This window comes from Miscanthus floridulus, chromosome 4, assembly GCF_019320115.1.
Source record: "Miscanthus floridulus cultivar M001 chromosome 4, ASM1932011v1, whole genome shotgun sequence".
In the NCBI taxonomy this organism is placed as follows: domain Eukaryota; kingdom Viridiplantae; phylum Streptophyta; class Magnoliopsida; order Poales; family Poaceae; genus Miscanthus; species Miscanthus floridulus.
In genome coordinates, this window is record NC_089583.1 from 38,539,729 (window position 1) to 38,561,615 (window position 21,887).

Here is a 21,887-nt window from a genome sequence, read left to right on the forward strand (position 1 = left end):
AAGTTAAAATCTAACTTGCTTAAAACTATACGATAATATTTATAAATAAAACACGATTACTTTTAACTCGGCTTTGAACCAAAATATAATTTAACTAATCTGAGTTAATAACCATCGTATGGCTTATTTAATTAAAATAAATCAAGCATGTAGTCTTTATTTCCCTTTTATAATGTAAACTTTTCGATAGCCGTTCTTTCTAACGGTAGCATCGTTTTTTGGTGTTTCTTATGATCTTGTGACCGTAACAACTGGCACTCTTTTAGTACGTTGTTTTCTCTTGTGTGGTGTACTGTTCTTAGTTTTCTATGTTTGTTTCTTGCATGTTTTCCTATGCGTGATGTTTGCTACGAGTAGAACAAAAGTCGTATGTGAGCACTGAAGATCAGAAGGTGATGACCAAAAACAAAGTATGAGAAAAATATGATCAAGTTTAAAAGACAAGTATAGCATGGGATCTTCCTTGTTACCTATTCACCTTTAATCATTTAATTCATACTGCATGTGTCTACCTTGGCTACCACTAAGGATTTCCTAGTGCTTTGTTGCCTTGTGCCTTGTTATCTATGGGGTATTGCATTGGGTAGTATGATGCTAGTGCTCAACTACAACCATGATCTTGTAACTTGACTAATGGTATATGTAATAAACATTAAAAGATGCTTTTTAGCAACATGGAATCAGGGGACTAGAGCATTGGGCTATTTTTATGGTGCTCTAGATTCCTCTCCCTAAGGACTTATCTGTAAGTGATCATCCGGGACTTACAGTACAACTGTGAGGGCTACATGGCTCTGGCTTTAGCTCAGTATAAGGACCTTTTCTAGCTTGTTAGTGGTTACCTTTATTGGCATAAGAATGGCTTGCCGAATCGGATATAGGATAGCCTCTACTCTTATGTGTATAGCTATGATGGAATTGTGCCATTCGACAGGGGGTTCCTATATCTGTTTGTCGAGTGAATCTAATGGCCCTAACTTGTTAGATGAACCTTTGAAAGGCTTTATAGTGAACCCTGCCGACCTTCTTTGGTAGTGGGTCAAGAGGTTGGCCGCCTCGGGCGAAAGGGTAAATCACGACTCACAGTGAAAGTGTATAACCTCTGTAGAGTATAAAACTGGTATATCAGCCGTGCTCATGGTCATGAGCGGCCTTGAAACATTTATGGAATAGATGATGAACACTGATGCTACTGATGATAAAGATGCTCACTAATGATTATTGTTTATGCTATTCATTATTCATGTTTTCCTGATCATGTGTTTACATGGGCTTGTGATAAACTTGTTGCCACCTAATTGCTAAAAGATGACTCATTAAAAGCTAATTGTAGTTAAACCAGTGTCAGCCTTTTGAGCCTTTTGAGCCTTATGAACCCTATGTTATATTTGTTGAGTACGACATGTACTTACGCTTGCTTTAATTTTTCAATTATTTGGATAAAAATCCCGGATGGGTACCAGATTGCTAGTCTAAAGGAGTTAGGTTTTTGATCAACCAGTTAGTTGTCCCTGTGGATTTGGAGTCTTCGCCTGAAGATTAGAGTTGTCTTTCCGCTGTTTATACTATGAGGTTATATTCTTTACACTAATACGTTATGTATTTAAGCATTGTCTATTGATATTACCCTTATTTATAGCTATATATGAGATTTGACTTCTTGGGCTCACATATGGTGTGTATCTGGTTTTGTCTTTAAAACCGGGTGCTACAACTAGTAGGTCTCATAGGGAGATATATTTATGCAAGTAGTTTCTATAAAATACCTGTAACGTAAATGCACATCATATATATATATTGATCATTAAAAATATGGGTTATGCACCGGGGCTTGCCTTGGGCAGGCGGTGTATCAACAAAGTCAGCAGCGAATGGCTCTGGGGCTCCCTCCTGCACGAGGATCTCCTCCTCGTACTCCTCAATGACCTCCTCGTAGTCCTGCTCGTCCGCAGGCATGAACTCTACCAACTCGTGATCTATATGCATGAAATGATGATACAACACTTAGTAATACGGCAGCAACAACTCTTAAAATAAAAATACATCTATCAAGCTACCAAGCTAGTTCTACAGACTAAGGTGCTAAGTTATCTACTGTCACCACTAACAAATATGAAGCATGACATATATTATCTTTGCCACTAAAGGTATTCCTACTCTTAATACCGATTTACTCTATATATGATTAAACGGGGGTACTGGCTACTCTTTTTATCAACCAACTCTAGGGCTACAAAAATTATAGTGAGTACATAATAATCTAATGATTCTACTGTAAATATTTCATGGCTAAAGCTATCATCAATTTGCCACCAAAATTCCTACAAATATTATGCTAAATAATACTAAGCTTTCAAAATTGAATTTATGAACCTATTATTATCACAGCTAACTGTAAACTAACTACACCAACAGATAGATAGCACTTTTGTGAATATAACAAATTTGGTTTCACTATTTTTGGACATCTACATAATTTACTATCATTTTTCAAAGTTTAGCTTAGAACTAAATTGAATAAACATTCATAACTTTACTAGAAATTGGAAAACCTAATTCTATCGCGCGGCCCAAAATGCGAGCGGCTCAGCCCAGTTTGGCGCAACGCGCGCGCGCGATGCACAGCGCAGCCCATGCGGGCACGGCCCAGTTGAAAGGTCCTAATGGCTAGAGGGGGGGTGAATAGCCTAATAAAAATTTCTACAACAACACTTAACAAAAGGTTAGACAATTATGAGGCGAAGCAAGTATTGCGCTAGCCTACTCAAAATGTAAGCCACCTACCATAATTCTAGTTTAGATAGTGTCGATTCACACAAGAGGTATGACACTACTCTATGTTAGTGTGCTCTCAAAGACTAACTAAAGAGCCACACCAACCAAGCAAGCAAGCTCTCACAACTAGTTACACTAAAGAGCTTATCAACTAGTTTGCGATAAAGTAAAGAGAGTGATCAAGATAGTTATACTGCTGTGTAGAGGAGTGAACCAATCAATCATAAGGATAAATAACAATGAAGACCAATCACCTCGGAATCAAAGGATGAACACAATGATTTTTACCGATGTTCACTTGCTTGCCGGCAAGCTACTCCTCGTTGTGGCGATTCACTCACTTGGAGGTTCACGCGCTAATTGGCTTCACACGCCAAACCCTCAATAGGGTGCCGCACAACCAACACAAGATGAGGATCACACAAGCCACGAGCAATTCACTAGAGTACCTTTTGGCTCTCCGCCGGGGACAAGGTCAAGAACCCCTCACAATCACCACGATCGGAGCCGGAGACAATCACCACCTCCGCTCGATGATCCTTGCTGCTCTAAGCCATCTAGGTGGCGGCAACCACCAAGAGTAACAAGTGAAATCCGCAGCGAAACACGAACACCAAGTGTCTCTAGATGCAAACACTCAAGCAATGCACTTGGATCACTCCCAATCTTACTATGATGATGAATCAATGATGGAGATGAGTGGGAGGACTTTGGCTAGGCTCACAAGGTTGCTATGTCAATGAAAATGGCCAAAGATGTGAGCCACAGCCGGCCATGGGGCTTAAATAGAAGCCCCCATGAAATAGAGCCGTTGTACCCCTTCACTGGGTACACTACGCTCTGACCGGACACTCCGGTCCAACTGACCGGACCCTGGACTCAGCGTCCGGTCCAATGATGGATGCCACGTGTCACCAGCTTCCAACACTGTTTGTCAGTTTTCAACGGCTATGAAGCTGACCGGATGCTCCAGCAAAACTGACCGGACACTAGAGCCTCAGTGTCCAGTCAAGTACAGTAAGGGTCAAAAACCGGTTTTCCTCGACCGGACACAGCTTAGCGTCCGGTGGTAAACCCTAGCCTCTGTACCGCCAGTCAACGTGACCGGACGTAGGTAGTTAGCGTTCGGTGCTTTTAGACCTAGCGTCCGGTCAGTTGACCGACGCCAGCATCTTCGCGACCAACTCCTTTTCACTTCTAACTTCTCCACCCTTGCTCCAATGTGCCAACCAACAAGTGTATCACCTTGTGCACATGTGTTAGCATATTTTCACAAATATTTTCAAGGGTGTTAGCACTCCACTAGATCCTAAATGCATATGCAATGAGTTAGAGCATCTAGTGGCACTTTGATAACCGCATTCCGATATGAGTTTCACTCCTCTTAATAGTACGACTATCAAACCTAAATGTGATCACACTCGCTAAGTGTCTTGATCACCAAAACAAAATAGCTCCTACAAATTATACCTTTGCCTTGAGCTTTTTGTTTTTCACTTTCTTCTTTTCAAGTTTAAGCCCTTGATCATTGCCATGCCATCACCATTGTCATGTTATGATATTCATTAGCTTCTCCACTTGAAGTGTGCTACCTATCTCATGATCACTTGATAAACTAGGTTAACACTTAGGGTTTCATCAATTCACCAAAACCAAACTGGAGCTTTCACTAGTCCGCGCGATGATGGCCCACGACAGGGAGGACCCGCGCGCGTCGGTCATCATGCAAAAATGCCCTCGGCCTACCCGGTAATCGCACGAGCACTAATGGCACCATTCCGCCAGTCTACTATCTTACACCTACGCCCCTCCCTCTTTCCATCTTTACCATGGCTATACCCTCGAGCCCTCCTACGCTGCCATCGGCGCGGCACCGCTGGCACCAGTGGTTACACTGGCTAGGCCAGCCCTTCCCCACCCTATCTACAGAGCCAATACCTGCCTAGGCATGAACATGAAGCACTAGGTGAAGGAAGCATGAGCTGGGACGCTACAGCAAGGCCGGACCACGGTGGCGGAGCTCCCGCACTGAAAATAGTGATGTTTCGGTGAGCTACAACAACATCGAGGCAAACAGGACAGCGAGTGAGCTCCATGCACTCACCAAGGAACCAATCGAGATGGTGGTTCGACTGGAGGCGGCCCGAGCCAAGCTGGCCACGTGCGCACGGACGGTGTGGTGGCACACGGCGGTGGCAAGGCCACATCAGGGGTGGCTAGGAGGCGGTAGCGATTAGGCAAAGGTGCGTCGGGTGATGAGCAGGTGGAGGTGAAGTTAGCGGTGCAACTAATTGAATGCGAGCAGCTCTGGATAGGGAGCTTGCCTTTGACGTGTGCCATGACGGTCTTAATGACCTGGCGAGAGGAAAACTCTGAATTGGATCATGGCATGGTGGGGCTCGCTGCAAGGTGGGGTCGGGCGGTTGGCTGACTACATGATGGAGCTATGGACAGGGTTAATTGGACTAAGGTGGCTCCACCAGGCCAAATTTAGAGGAGTGGGTCCGGTGACCACGGGGCCAGAGGAACAGGAGAAGACAGGCATGGCATGGCTCATCGCTACCGTGGTGGGACATGGATGTCAACTCAGTTCACAAACGTGCACGGGCTACAAGGCGATGGGGGAAACGGCCAACGCGCTCAGGACGGTGGGTTGCACGACCATAAACCGCAAATCGACGATGGTGGCCCAGTCCTACGCCGTAGTGGCATGGCGCCGGTCTGAGGAGGTAGCAGCGCAGCGTCATCGAGCGCCGATGTGACGGCAAGGTAGGCAGGGCAAGGCAATGTGCGGGCAGGGCCAAGTGTGGCCACACACTCACGACACCGCATAGGCGAGCATGAGGTGGTAGAGCGGCAGGAGGACGCGATGGCAGTGGTAGAGCGCACGCGGGCAACTTCACACAAGCGACCATGGCCAGTAGCAGCATAGTGACGCAACGCGTGGGGTCAGCGACATGGCAAAGCAGCGGTAGGGGGCAGGCCAGAGCAACAGGCCTGTGACAACAGTGGTGGTGGCCGAGTGGCTAGGTCGCCGGGCACGGCGTGCTCATGCATGCGCGGTTGCTTGCGTGCGTGAGCACTGCAGTGGTGGTGCAAGCCCATGTGGCGATGCGCGCGTGTGTGCCAGGGGCAGGCCAGTGCTGCGCGCCAATGAAGGGTCAATATGGCGACTAGAGGGGGGGTGAATAGTCCTTTTTAAAACTTAATCACGTTGGCTAACTGAAACAAGTGCGGAATTAAGACTATCGGACTAGCCAAGACTACACCCCTCTATCTATGTTCACTAGCACCTTGCCAAGATACTAATCAAGCAACAAAGGTGCCGGGCTAGCTAGAGCTCTCCAAACCAATTCTAGAAGCAAGGTCACACAAACCTATGCCACTAGTACTTTTAAGCAACAAGGGAGCTCCTACACATGCTAGTAAGCAAAAGCACAAAGCCAACTATGCTCACTAGCAATGCTCAATAACAAGGCAACCAATGCCAAATTAGAGAGTGCAATTACTTAGCTACACAAACTAAGCAATGTGACTAACAAGGTTACACAAACCAAATTAGCCACGCAAGGGAGCAACTTCTATGCTACACAAGCATGAAGGTAACTAGCAAGCTACACATGCTAACTAATTACAAAAGCAACAACACAAGCTTAATGTATATGAAAGTAAACGCAAGCTTGTGTAACGGGGATGCAAACCAATGGGAAGAACAAGGTTGACACGATGATTTTTCTCCCGAGGTTCATGTGTTTGCCAACACGCTAGTCCCCGTTGTGTCGACCACTCACTTGGTGGTTCGGCGGCTAATTGGCATCACCCGCCAAGTCCGCGCGTTGGGCGCCGCAAGAACCTACCCCAGAAGTGAGGGTAGCTCAATGACACGCTTTACTAAAGTTGCTCTTCGCGGCTCCCACGGGGTGAGCACAATGCCCCTCACAAGCTCTTTTCCGGAGCGCAGCACAAGCTTCTTGCGGGCTTCGACGGAGACCACCACCAAGCCGTCTAGGAGGTGGCAACCTCCAAGAGTAACAAGCACCACTGGCTTGCAACTCGATCACCTAGTGCCACTCGATGCAACCTCACGATGCAATCGCACTAGAATCGCTTACTCACACAATTGAATGATCACTATCATGTATATGTGTGATGGAGGGCTCCCAAGCACTCACAAGCATGGACACTAAGTCCCCTTAGGTGCTCAGCCACAGCCATGGCCGAAGGCCACTTCTATTTATAGCCCCAAGGGCTAAACTAGCCGTTACCCCTTCACTGGGCAACTGTTGAGTCAACTGGACGCTCCGGTCGTGTTGACCGGACGCTAGTCCTCAGCGTCTGGTCGCTCGGTGATAGCCACGTGTCACCTGCGTTCAACGGCATTCTTCCGATCTCAACGGTCATCTTCTGACTAGACGCAGTAGCTTCAACTAACTAGACACTAGACCCTCAGTGTCCGGTCGTTTACAGTATGGTACCGACCTTGACCGGACGCGTCTAGTCGCATGTGATCGGACGCAGCCTAGCGTCCGGTCAAACTCCAGCTCCTGCATCATCATGCGTCAGCCTAACCAGACGCGCCCTGCCAGTGTCTGGTCACTTCCAGTGCCAGCGTCTGGTGCACCCAGTGAGACTCTATCTTTTCTGTGTAGGGCACCGGTGGAGTTTCTTCACCAAGTTGATCCACATCAACTCCAGCTCCATCTCCATTGTAAATGTGCCAACACCACTAAGTGTACACCACCATGTGTATGTGTGTTAGCTTTTCATAAACATTTCCCAAAGGATGTTAGCCACTCAACTTGCCATGCCACTCGATCCTAGCGACGATGCAAAGTTAGATCACTCGAGTGGCACTAGATGACCGATATGCAAACAAGTTTGCTCCTCTTGATAGTACGGCCATCTATCCTAAACCCGGTCATAAACTTCTCTACACATCTATGACCGGTGAAATGAAATGCCCTAGGTTATACCTTTGCCTTGCGCATTCCATTCCATCTCCTCCAATGTCGATGCAACACATGCACCATCACGATCAACAATGATATGATCCACTTCATATCATCACGCGATCATATTGGTTCATCGATCTTGACTTTACTTGCTCTTCACCGTTGCCATCGTCCATCGGTGCCAAGTCTTGCTCAAGCTTCACCGCCACGCGGTCCATCACTCCAAAGCCTTCGACTTGCCCTTCACGCTTGCAACCGGTCCATCAAGCCAAGCCTTGTCTTGATCTTCTCCACCTTTGATCACATGACTCAATGTCATGTCTCATGTGCATTTAAGCTCCTTCATCACCACATGTGTGAGCTTTGCAACATCTCCAAGCCATTTTCACCTTTATGGCATATGTTGCTCACACATATGTACCTATGGACTAATCACCTGTGTATCTCACATAAACACAATTAGTCCACCTAAGTTGTCACTTAATTACCAAAACCAAACAAGGACCTTTCAATCTCTCCCTTTTTGGTAATTGATGACAACTCTATAAAGATATATAAATTAAGCTCTTTTGGATTCATGTTGCTTGCCCAAGCAATTTAACCATGTGAAAATGATTTTGGACAAGTACCACAAACCCAAAATGGTAGTATTAGCTCCCCCTACATGTGTGCTAGAATGTTTGATTTGAAGTTCGCACATATGCATAGATTAAAAATGTGGGAGAGTAAATACTACAAAATGATGTTAAGGTGTATAGAATAAACCTTTGAAGCGTGTACCAATCGGAGTTGCACCTTTAAGTTCATCCTTAGCACCATGGTTAGCTAGACATCACTTGGCAATAAAAGCACTAGATACCTTGTGAGATCAACATTAAAAGCAAGGTACTAGCATTACGTGAAAAACATACCAAGTGTCTAGCTATCATCCTATGCATGCTAGTTATTAAATCATCATTCAAGTTCTTCAACTAGCATACACTACACAAGCATGCATATTGAATTTGAAAGCTTATGCAATGCAAGCAAGCACATGAATATGCACATATCAAATGCAATCAATCAAAGTTCATGAGCTTGCTCCCCCTACTTGTGTGCTTCTCTTGTCCAAGAATTTTGATCCATCTCTTTTCTCCAATGTTGCTCCCTCTTTGTCCATGTTCATGTCCAACCTCTATTTTTATATCTCATCTCTCCCATCGTACAATCTCTCCCCCATTCAATCAAGCTTTCATATCTTTGTACAATCTCTCCCCCTTTGTCATCAATTTCCAAAAAAAGGTGTGCTTCTCATTGATGCAAAGGTATGCATTTGGGGTAGATGGTTGAGGCTTGAATCTTGCATTTTTTATGGACATCTTCATGATTGTTGGAATGACATCACTTATAAATACCACTTGTAGCATGTACCACTTGTATCTTGTGTAGGGCTTCTTGAGATACCACACATAAGATCTTTGATCTTGATATCAATTTGTGGGATATCTCCCCCTATGTGATAGCATGGGTCATCCATTTTATACATTTGAGCTTTTGTAGTTGAGGGATGCATTCTTCATTTGATGATCACTTAAAGTTGAGGATCACTTGTGGAACCATCATCTTGCATGATTGATACTATGTATAGATACCACTTATAGGAAGTGAATATCATTTTGAAAGAATCTTCTAGTATGGAACCACTTATTTGATTTATCAATAAAGACCATTTCTTAAACATTTGCTATCTTCATGAGTACCACTTATAGGATATCACTTATGAGTTGATCTAGACATTATTTGTAGATTCTTGATAAAATACTTGAGTCTAGATACCATTTGAAACATACAAACTAGATATCTATTTGTATTGTTGTCTTGTACTTGTACTCTTATCACTATCATGAGCTTCTATGATTGACTTGAACTAAATTGATTTGCCTAAGCTTCCAAGTCCGGTTTGAACCAATGACAAGCTTCTTCACACCTCTTTGCAAGGGTTATCTTGCCAATGTTGTACTTGTCACTTGTTAGCAATCCAAATTAAGTCAAGTACTTGGGTTCACTAGCTCATGAACAAATTCATGTACTAACCACTAGATCAAGTAATCATTCAAACAATAGTAGTTGGCTATGAATTTAAGCATTTCATTTGTTATGCATGATCCTATGAAGCATGTACTATATGCACTAACCGCATACTAGTAAGGGATGAGATGATCATGCACATTACAATGATACCTTTGCTATGTTGGAGTAGAGGATAGTCACATAGATTCCAATTCATTACTCCAATAGCAATGTGAAGTCCAATTATACGCTTGGTGAAGACCAATTGATACTATGTTGAATTTCATTCTTCACCCATATGAAATGAATACCACTTATGATCAAGTGCACTTTCTTGTTGTGGTTGACTTGCTTTATCTTTTGATCTTTGCTTGCATGAGAGTATCAATTTGAGAATACCACTTGAAATATCATGATTAGCTCTCTTTTGGGTGTTGCTTGCTTTTCTTGATCAACCCTTTTGATTGCTTCAACTAAGCATCTTAAATGTTCCTCGGATCACCACTTCTATGTTAGCCTTCCAAGTACCACACTTGGTTTACCTACACATAGGCGGCAAGCCCCTACACTAGGGAGAAGTGACCTCTCTCCAAGAACCATTCTTGACACTCACTTGAGATAACTTGATTGATTGATCCAAGTGATGGACTTAACTTGATGAGTAAACTTGATTCCTTCTTTAAGTCCTTTTCTTTCTTGTTGTTTAAGTTCTTTTCTTCCTACCAAATGATATCCAATAGTCACTAGAACTTAAACTTCAACTTCATCTTGAGTTTGATCTTGATCTTCCGATTTGAGTACCAAATATATGCAAAGTACACTCCACAATCAAATGGCCTTGTACTCATATCTTGTCATGCTTCTAGATCATCTCAAAACCAAACTTAGGTACCTCAAACATTTGTAAACATGTTTCCAACTTGAGGACCTTTCAATCAAAGTGACTCTAGATCAATCCAACATTTGTCACTTTTCTGACAGATTTTGTACCCTTCAAAGAAATAAGCATATATCCCAAAGTATAAATCCAAATACCACAAAATTTGGTGGAGATGTTCTTTACTAAGTTATCTAGCAGCTGTAAAAATTTGAGCTTCATTTGACTTCTATATTGCTGCTATATATCAATTCTTCCACCACTGCTATATGCTGAAAACTGCTGCACTATAGCTGACAAGATCCACTCCAAAATTGAAGCATTTCTTATCCAATTCTCATGAAAATTTTACAGAATCTGATACCATAAGTCTAGAGCATGTACACCAATTTTTATTCCAATCCAATAAGTTTTCAATACTCAAACATGGCTAAGTTCACAGCTAGCTCAGATTTTGCAATATAGGACAGATTTTAACAATTGAGCTATTCTTTATCATATATGAATCAAACTTGATACTAACTTGTTTGAATACTTTCATAAGACATATATCTATTCAAACCACTTACTAAAAGTCATCTTATAAACTTATCTAACACAAATCAATCCAAACTTGACTACTAATCAATTATCCATTCAAACATCTCATAGCAAGCAACATTGCATATTTATCAAATTCAATCAACTCATATGCACCAAAATGAAATGATCAACAAGAGATATACCTTGGTTAGCTCATGATCATCCAACTAGGAAGCTTCAACTCAATTATTTGCAAGTCATCAAATATTCCAATAAATCACCCCAACTTGAATATGACACTTGTATGTTGTAGCACTTGGACTTCATTCAATTTTCATTTAGCATTGGGTTAGATATGCACTAAGCTTCAATGCTTGATTCAACATATGATGATTAATATGAACACAATTGAATCAAGTCTCCAATGCCGATGGTACCTACAATCAATCATCCACCTTTTGATGGTACCCAAACAAGTTTGGGTCCTCTCAAGTTAGGAGCAACATACTTAGGCATAGACTTAGTATGAATAGCAGGATGTTTTGCAATAGCAACCATAGAGGTACCATTACCATCCTTTCTAAGCACATCATGATCATCAATTGAAATGGGCTTAGAAATTTTACCTAGGGGACATGAATGAGCCATGTGTCCCCTTTCCCGATATGAGTAGCACTTTCTCTTTGATTGAGCCTTCTCTTCCTTACTCATGTGGTGCTTCTCATTGCCTTGCCTCTCATGGATTGCTTGAGCCTTCTTCTCAAGCTTGGTAGGACACTTAGAGGCAAAGTGTCCCATACTTCCACACTTGAAGCACTTGATGTGAGCATAATCTTTCTTCTCATCTTCATTCTTGCTCATCATCTTGGCATCTTGAGTTTGCATTGGATGCCTTGCCTTTCCACCCCTTCTTGTTTTCTTCTTCTTTATCATCAAATCACCACCATCTTCATGATTGATCTTGATTTGCTCTTGGGGTGTCTTCTCTTGCTCAACTTGTGGCTTTTGTTGAGGCTTCACTTGTTGCTTCACCAATTGCTTGGTTGGGCACATTGAGGTAAGATGACCCCAAGTGCGGCACTTGAAGCACTTGACATGCTTTAGCCTCTCTTCTTCTTTTATACTCTTGAGCTTCTCAATGTTAGGGCAACCATTTGCAAGGTGTTCTGCTTCATAACACCGGTAGCACATGGTATGAGAGAGCTTTCTTTGTTGTAGCTTCTTCATCATTCTTTCTCTCTTTCTTTCACCCTTTGTCATCTTCTTCTTGAAGCCAAGGCCACACTTGTCACCATAGTTTCTTTAAGTCTTCAACATGTGCTCAAAGGTGACTTTTGAGTTGTAGCACCTCTCTAACTTGTCGCTCAATTTGTTCACTTCTCTTTTAAGCTCATTGTTCTCCTTCAAAAGGTTAGTCTCACAAGACATAGAAGTAGAACAAGCATCTAATTGTGAAGAGCATGGCATATCTAATAAATCATCACAAGAGGTGGATACATGCTTCTTGCCTACATCATAAGGGTTAGCAACATTTTGCAATTTATCATTTGATCCATGTGATGAGCTATCATTATTTTTAAGTTTCTTTGTAAACACTTTAATGAGAGAAGCATGTTGTTCTAATAATTCATCATGAGATGCAAGTAGTGTCTCATGATTCAATTTAAGCTCATCATGTGAAGATTTATAAGCATTAAGTAGATCTTTATGTTCTTCATAAGAGTTCTTTAGAAATGAGTTTTCATTTTCAAATTTCAATGTTTTAGTTTTCTCATTTTCTAAAGACATGGTCATGCTAGCAAGTCTACTAACAAGCTCATCATATGAATCAACATGATCAACCACATTATCATTTGTTACCTTGGTGTCACCTTGTGACATGAGACAATGTGGCGTGGTTGGAGAGCATGTAGTAGCATCTTCATCATGGCTTGAGCATGAACCATCATTACCATCAAGTGTGCATGGGGTAGCATCATCACTTGCAACACTTGTGGCATCATCAACCTTGTCAAGTGAACTTGTAGTAGATTGATCATCATCATCATCACTTGACCATGAGGTGGAGCAATCTTCCACAATCACCAAATTGTGGTTATGCTCAACACACTCATGCACCACCTTCTTGGGCTCATCCTCCTTCTTGAATTTGCCATCATCCCATGTGGAGGAATCACCAAAGGTTTCTTTGATGGACTCCCATATCTCACGAGCGGTTCCCCTGATGTTTACTTGTTTCATCAAATCAAAGCTTAAAGCATCCATTAGAAAACAACAAGCATGTGCATCAAATTCATAGAGAACTCTTTGAGCTTTGGTGAGATTTCTATGGTCTAAAACATGGGTGAGGCCGCTAGTGACAACCCACCAAAATTTAGGTCCCTTTGCACGAAAATGATCAAGCATAAGATTTTTCCAACATGCAAAGTTTGTGCCATCAAAAATGTGTTTCTCACAAACATCTAGCCCATTAGACGTCATCCTCTCGGGTCAGTGAAGACCACAAATGAGAGACCAGGCTTTGATACCACCTGAAGGGTCGAGATGACGACTAGAGGGGGGTGAATAGTCCTTTTTAAAACTTAATCACATTGGCTAACCGAAACAAGTGCGGAATTAAGACTATCGGACTAGCCAAGACTATACCCCTCTATCTATGTTCACTAGCACCTTGCCAAGATACTAATCAAGCAATAAAGGTGCCGGGCTAGCTAGAACTCCCCTAACCAATTTTAGAAGCAAGGTCACACAAACCTATGCCACTAGTACTTTTAAGCAACAAGGGAGCTCCTACACATGCTAGTAAGCAAAAGCACAAAGCCAACTATGCTCACTAGCAATGCTCAATAACAAGGCAACCAATGCCAAATTAGAGAGCGTAATTACTTAGCTACACAAACTAAGCAATGTGACTAATAAGGTTACACAAACCAAATTAGCCACGCAAGGGAGCAACTTCTATGCTACACAAGCATGAAGGTAACTAGCAAGCTACACAAGCTAACTAATTACAAAAGCAACAACACAAGCTTAATGTATATGAAAGTAAACGCAAGCTTGTGTAATGGGGATGCAAACCAACGGGAAGAACAAGGTTGACACGATGATTTTTCTCCCGAGGTTCATGTGTTTGCCAACACACTAGTCCCCGTTGTGTCGACCGCTCACTTGGTGGTTCGGCGGCTAATTGGCATCACCCGCCAAGCCCGCACGTTGGGCGCCGCAAGAACCTACCCCAGAAGTGAGGGTAGCTCAATGACACGCTTTACTAAAGTTGCTCTTCGCGGCTCCCGCGGGGTGAGCACAATGCCCCTCACAAGCTCTTCTCCGAAGCGCAGCACAAGCTTCTTGCGGGCTTTGACGGAGACCACCACCAAGCCGTCTAGGAGGTGGCAACCTCCAAGAGTAACAAGCACCATCGGCTTGCAACTCGATCACCTAGTGCCACTCGATGCAACCTCATGATGCAATCGCACTAGAATCGCTTACTCACACAATCGAATGATCACTATCGTGTATATGTGTGATGGAGGGCTCCCAAGCACTCACAAGCATGGACACTAAGTCCCCTTAGGTGCTTAGCCATAGCCATGGCCGAAGGCCACTTCTATTTATAGCCCCAAGGGCTAAACTAGCCGTTACCCCTTCACTGGGCAACTGTCGGGTCGACCGGACGCTCCGGTCGTGTTGACCGGACGCTGGTCCTTAGCGTCCGGTCGCCCGGTGATAGCCACGTGTCACCTACGTTCAATGGCATTCTTCTGATCTCAATGGTCATCTTCTGATCGAACGCAGCAGCTTCAACTGACCGGACGCTGGACCCTCAGCGTTCGGTCGTTTACAGTATGGTACCGACCTTGACCGGACATGTCCGGTCGCATGTGATCGGACACAGCCCAGCGTCCGGTCAAACTCCAGCTCCTGCATCATCATGCGTCAGCCTGACCGGATGCGCCCTGCCAGCGTCCAGTCACTTCCAGTGCCAGCGTCCGGTGCACCCAGTGAGACTCTGTCTTTTATGTGTAGGGCACCGGTGGCACCGTCGGACTGTCCACACTCTACGGGCGGACACTCCGCCGGTGGAGTTTCTTCACCAAGTTGATCCACATCAACTCCAACTCCATCTCCATTGTAAATGTGCCAACACCACTAAGTGTACACCACCATGTGTATGTGTGTTAGCTTTTTATAAACATTTCCCAAAGGATGTTAGCCACTCAACTTGCCACGCCACTCGACCCTAGCGACGATGCAAAGTTAGATCACTCGAGTGGCACTAGATGACCGATATGCAAACAAGTTTGCTCCTCTTGATAGTACGGCCATCTATCATAAACCCGATCATAAACTTCTCTACACACCTATGACCGGTAAAATGAAATGCCATAGGTTATACCTTTGCCTTGCGCATTCCATTCCATCTCCTCCAATGTCGATGCAACACATGCACCATCACGATCAACAATGATATGATCCACTTCATATCATCACGTGATCATATTGGTTCATCGATCTTGACTTTACTTGCTCTTCACCATTGCCATCGTCCATCGACGCCAAGTCTTGCTCAAGCTTCACCGCCACGTGGTCCATCACTCTAAAGCCTTCGACTTGCCCTTCATGCTTGTAACCGGTCCATCAAGCCAAGCCTTGTCTTGATCTTCTCCACCTTTGATCACATGACTCAATGTCATGTCTCATGTGCATTTAAGCTCCTTCATCACCACATGTGTGAGCTTTGCAACATCTCCAAGCTATTTTCACCTTCATGGCATATGTTGCTCACACATATGTACCTATGGACTAATCACCTGTGTATCTCACATAAACACAATTAGTCCACCTAAGTTGTCACTCAATTACCAAAATCAAAAAAGGACCTTTCAGCCAAGCCGAACCGAAGCCTGGTGACCGCGGCCAGATGTTGCACCCACTTGGGAATGTGTCTTGCATGCTTTTTAAAGCGTGCCCAAAACCCACCTCAATGCTTCAATTGCTAAACCAACTATTTTACGCTCGAGATGATATATGAAACTACTAAAACAAACCCTAAGACCATGCAACTACTTAACCCGATTCCCCTATAAAAATTCCCAAACGTAGCCTCGTCACACCGTTTTCTAACAAGAAATTTGATTACGACTCGCTCGGATTTGCGTCAACTTCGATTTTCAAGCTACCAACCAAGCTAGCTAGTGACTCCCGTTCTCGACCGCAAGTATTTTACCGTCACCTACGAAGTTCATACTACAAACTTTACTAAAGTTTCGTATAGGCATTCTATAGCATTCTCGTTTAGTAAAAATTCGTTTAGAACGCTAAGTCATACAACACGACCTGAAATATAACATTCGTTTCATGTTTTCGATGAACGTATCAAGTTACGTATATTGCTTCACACCCTATATTACACACATTTACACATAAGTATGATGCTCATGCAGTGTTTTAGTAAAAGACTGTACAGTGTAACACCGATGGTGTTACACCATCCCTTCTTCAATAATTGTATAGGAGCAATAGATGGCACTCACATTCCATGTGTGGTGCCAAGTAGTAAGCTGGTTCAACACATATGCCGCAAGGGCATGACAACACAAAATGTGCTGGCTGTTTGTGACTTTGACATGAGGTTCACATTTATTTTTGCTGGATTGCCTGGTTCTATACATGACATGAGAGTATTCACTAATGGTATGACTAAGTACACCCACGTCTTTCCATATCTACCGACAGGTAAACACCTTCCTGCTGTTGTATTTGCAGCTTCTACTTGAACTAGGTGAAACTTACAAAACTGTTCCATTGTGTAGGAAAATTTTACCTGGTGGACTCCGGCTACCCAAATCGTCCAGGTTACCTTGTGCCCTACAAGGGAACAAAGTACCATCTTCTAGAGTATCGAGATGGCCCGGAGCCACAAAGTAAAAAAGAGATCTTCAACTACGCACATTCATCTTTTAGAAATGTTATTGAGAGGTCGTTTAGAGTTTTGAAGATAAAGTGGAGGATTTTGTTGCAAATGCCAAGTTATGCACCTCATAAGCAAAGCCAAATTATCGTTGCATGCATGGCACTCCATAACTTTATTAGAACGAGTGGAATAGTGGATAGGGATTTTGATCGTTGTGATCATGATGAGAACTATGTTTCACCTGAAGCATCGGCCTCTCAGCCACATACTCATCAAACACCGACAATGGATGAATCTGCAATGATGAATGCTTTTCGTGACTTGATTGCCCTTAGTTTGTTAAATCGATCATGATAATTAGAATCGTGTACTTCAAATGTAACGTGTATGAGTAATTTGTATAGTTGAGGACAATTAAGTTGTGTAATTGAACTATTCAATAATTATGCAATAAAGTATAATATTTAATTGTTTGAAAACACTGCCGGACATAAAAAAGTCCTAGCCGCAGCAATGGCGAGCAGCAGCAGCAGCAAGGGCGAGCAGCAGCAGCAAGCCCAACATGTATGGCTTTGCATGGGTGACAATTAATGAATCAAATCATGTATTAAATGGGACAAATCAGTCTTTGTTTTGTATAGTGCTAAATTTTTACCATGTATCTAAACACCAAGATGTAAAGTTTGAATGCCAAAAAATTTGAAAAAAAAAATTAGGACAAAAGTTTTGCCATTCAAATACATCTAAACAGACCCCTAATGTACGAGTTGGCGGCGAGCATGGGGATCACAGGAGCTTGGACGGACCTCGAGAGCTGCACGCTCTGACGCTCTCGAGTAGAATACTCCCAGCCCAGAATCCGGTGGGCGGTGGCGCCCAAACTAGAAGCATCCGTTCCTGCCGGATTGGCCAGTTCGTGCGGTGGGCAGCTGCACGCCTGCGCGCTTTGCGCGCGCGCCGACTCCCGGGCACGCCACGTACGTGTCCTGCCCCCCACCACCTGTGCGCGCGGCCGACGACGCTTGGCTTGGGCGCGCTGCGCTGGCGGTGCGCGCACACGCGTCGGCGCCTCACGCGCCTCCGCGCATGCAAAGCCGAAGGGCGAAGGCGACCTGCTCTCTGCTGCTCCCCTATGTGCGCCAGCATGCGCCGCTTCAGCCTCACGCTAGCTAGCTCCCCAGCGTCGGCGACGGATCGGATAGATATGCATCGTGGCAGGCTTGGCCGATTGATTGGTCCCCTACCCCCCCTGCGTCTTTAAAACCAGGACACGGCAGGATCTGCTTCTTCGTCAATTCAAGTTTGTCCATTCACCTTCTTGGTCTAACTACTGAAGCTAGCTAGTAGCTCGAGTGCCACTGCGCAGCAGCTGCCTGCTCGCCATTGCTGTGTTCAAGCTTAGGCTCTCGCTCTAGATCTGATCGATCCAGCTGGTAGTTAGCTAGCTAGCTAGCAAGCACAGAAGTAGCAGTGTGCACCCCTGCAGTGCGTGAGAGGAATCAAGAAAGAGAAGAATGGCCGGGGTTGGCAGGAACATGGTGGCGCCGCTGATGGTGCTCAACCTCATCATGTACCTCATCGTCATCGGCTTCGCGAGCTGGAACCTCAACCACTTCATCAACGGGCAGACCAACTACCCAGGCGTGGGCGGCAACGGCGCGACGTTCTACTTCCTGGTGTTCGCGATCCTGGCGGGGGTGGTGGGCGCGGCGTCGAAGCTGGCCGGGGTGCACCACGTCCGCGCGTGGCGCCACGACAGCCTGGCCACCAACGCGGCGTCGTCGCTCATCGCCTGGGCCATCACCGCGCTCGCCTTCGGGCTGGCCTGCAAGGAGATCAACGTTGGGGGCCACCGCGGGTGGCGCCTGCGCGTGCTGGAGGCCTTCGTCATCATCCTCGCCTTCACGCAGCTCCTCTACGTGCTCATGCTCCACGCGGGACTCTTCGGCGGCAGCGGCGGATACCGGGACCACGACTACGGCGTCGGCGGCGGCGCGGCCGGCGAGCCGAAGGGACCCAGGGTCGGATGATTTGATTCTGATGGATCGATCGTCAGTTATCTATCACCTGAAGCTAGCGTTCCATCGATCACGCGCTGCAGGAGTGTGATGCATGACGTAATAAGGAGTAGTACCCACATATATGTAGTGTGTGTGTGTGTGCTTGTGACGTACCACTACAGTACGTGTGTACCTAGCTAGTCCACCGTCGGCTCGATCATCTCTACCACCTTGCTTCTGGGTTTTTTTCCTGGTTTGTAAGCCCCTGTTTAGTTCGTGAAAAGTTTTCCCAAAAAATGCTACAGTATCCATCACATCGAACCTTGTGATACATGTATAGAGCATTAAATGTAGATAAAAAAAATTAATTGCACAGAGCATTAAATGTAGATAAAAAAAATTAATTGCACAGTTTAGTTGGAAATTGCGAGACGAACGTTTTGAGCCTAATTAGTCCATAATTAAACACTAATTACCAAATAAAAACGAAAGTGCTACAGTAACCAAATTTCTAACTTTCCGCGAACTAAACAAGAGCTAAATGCATGTATCCCGTGTCAAATGTAGTGTCAGTTTCAGCCGGTCAGTGACACTGATTGAGATGTATCTGACATTGGCGTTGGCTCAAATGTTTCTGACCTTTATTTTACAGGATTCCACCCGGCCCGTCACTTGATGCATAGCACAAGAGCCAATATAATATAATACATCCACCCATTCACCCAAACATTGTAATGCCTATTATATCATACTAGTCCATCACGTGGGTCCTTGCGCGTTGATTATTTAACCAGTGTTGATTATTTAACCAAAGATGCAGTAGTTTTTTTATCTGAAAACCAGGTAAGAAACGCTGAAACTGACGAGACAATGCATTACCTTAAATTGATAAGCTAATATATTTTTTCTCAATGCAAGCTAAGGAATAGTATTTCTGTTGAAACATTGGTGAGAGTCATAGTAATCTTAGGTTGTATGTGCTAATTAGATAGAAAGAAGGAATAGAAATGGTGCTCTGATCTTACTGCCTCTCTACTAAATCTGGAGTTGGTCATTGGGAGTTGGAAAATTAGAAATGAACCAATATTTTTAATTCCAATGAACTAAGGGTAAGTAGAGGGTATTATATAAGTCAATGCTACACACATTGATCAATCAGGTAACTAAATTCATAACTTAGTGAACTTAAATATTAGTTTTTACCATCCTAACTAATGCATCTTGCATCTCAGGTTTCACTCTATTAATAAATAAGAATAAAGGTAACCATAGAAGCAATTTAGAATTGTTCACTCTATTTCAAGTACACACCTTCATAGTAGCTTCTCAAATGTAGAGCTCATCAAATAGAAAGTGTTAGGCCTAAACACAATAGGGTCACCTTGCCCAAATAGCACTGTAGCTCAATGACCATCAGCATCATAAAATGGACCTAATTGTTTCTTACATTTGCTAGAGGATATCTATGTACAATTTTAAGATGGCCAATAATAAACACGAATGGGGACATTTTCTGTAATCCTTTCGTCTCCGAGACTTCATGTAACTAAATCAAATGAATTTAATTCTCATATACATGTAAAAATAATCGAAAACTGTACTGGATTTTACTAAGCACCAATTGTTCATGGGCATATTCAAATTGGTAAGCCTCATTAACCTCTACTGTTTTACTTCAACTAAACTACTGCCGTAACCCCCATTGCTTCTAAAAGAAGCAAGCTTCACTGCAGCATCATTATATAAGAGGACTATTCTAAGGAAACATCATACCTTTTATGGAGCAGGACTGCACGAAACATTAGTGTATACACACCGGACTGTAAGAAATAAAGTAAAACCAGACGATATTAGATTCAGTAGGGCAAACACCCAACATGCAAAAATTAAGAACTAAATACAATTCATCTTGCATCAGGAGATAAGAGAATCTACAACGAAATAATAAAGGATAAAAGAAATCATCCATTTGGTCTCCAACCTGATGGTATAGAGAAGCCTGTACTGCACTAGCAAGCAGAGAAGTCACAGAAAAACAGATCAAAATAAAAACTCTAAAGTTAGTCCAATCCCTCTCCTTTATTCAGTGGCCCAAGAACTAAACCTTACAATGACATAAGAAATAATCAAGGCCAGTGCATACACCATGAGTGACAATGCTGGTTTATTTAGCAAAGGTTAACTGAGGAACAGATCTATTTGTTTCTCTAGGTTATATTACAGAAGCACAACACCAATCATGGCGCAATAGACCATACCATTTGTGTCTAAGCAATTAAAGACGTATCTCAATATTTGTTCCTGCAAAGCACACCAAAACGAAGGAAAAATTAAATCCATATGCTCCAGGTTATTATGTTTCCAAGAAGAATTACACAACCACTACTACAAAAACGATTTATGGCAACGCCTCTCTTTCTTTGTAGGGACAGCTTTATATTGAGCCGCCCCTATAAATGGTTGTCAAATGAGCCATTCTTATAAATGGATTTGTAGGGATGGCCGATGTTATTAGTTGTCCCTATAAATAGTTTGATTTGTAGGAGCGGTTCAATATTAAAGTGTCCCTGAAAAATCGGCAGCATGCATGTGGCTGACACACCTCCCGCGCGACACGGCACCAACCCCACCACTGCGGGGCACAGGGCACTAACCCCACCGTCTGCCTTGCCTGGGGCGAGAGAAAAACAAACGCTCCGTGCAAATTAAAGCGTACACGCAGGCCGCAGGCAGGTGCAACGGCAATGGCAAGAGCTCGGCCGGCGCTGGCAGCAGGCGTCGCGCGTACACGGTACGTG

General features: G+C 43.8%; 1 protein-coding gene across 1 annotated transcript; it reads left to right on the forward strand.

The window, feature by feature from the left end:
- Positions 1 to 18,335: 18,335 nt before the first annotated feature.
- On the forward strand, positions 18,336 to 19,765 carry LOC136551363 (membrane protein PM19L-like). Its single transcript, XM_066542928.1, has 2 exons — positions 18,336 to 19,346; positions 19,627 to 19,765. The coding sequence occupies exon 1, from the start codon at positions 18,604 to 18,606 to the stop codon at positions 19,117 to 19,119; it is 516 nt and encodes a 171-aa protein (XP_066399025.1). The 5' UTR covers positions 18,336 to 18,603; the 3' UTR covers positions 19,120 to 19,346; positions 19,627 to 19,765.
- Positions 19,766 to 21,887: the final 2,122 nt, after the last annotated feature.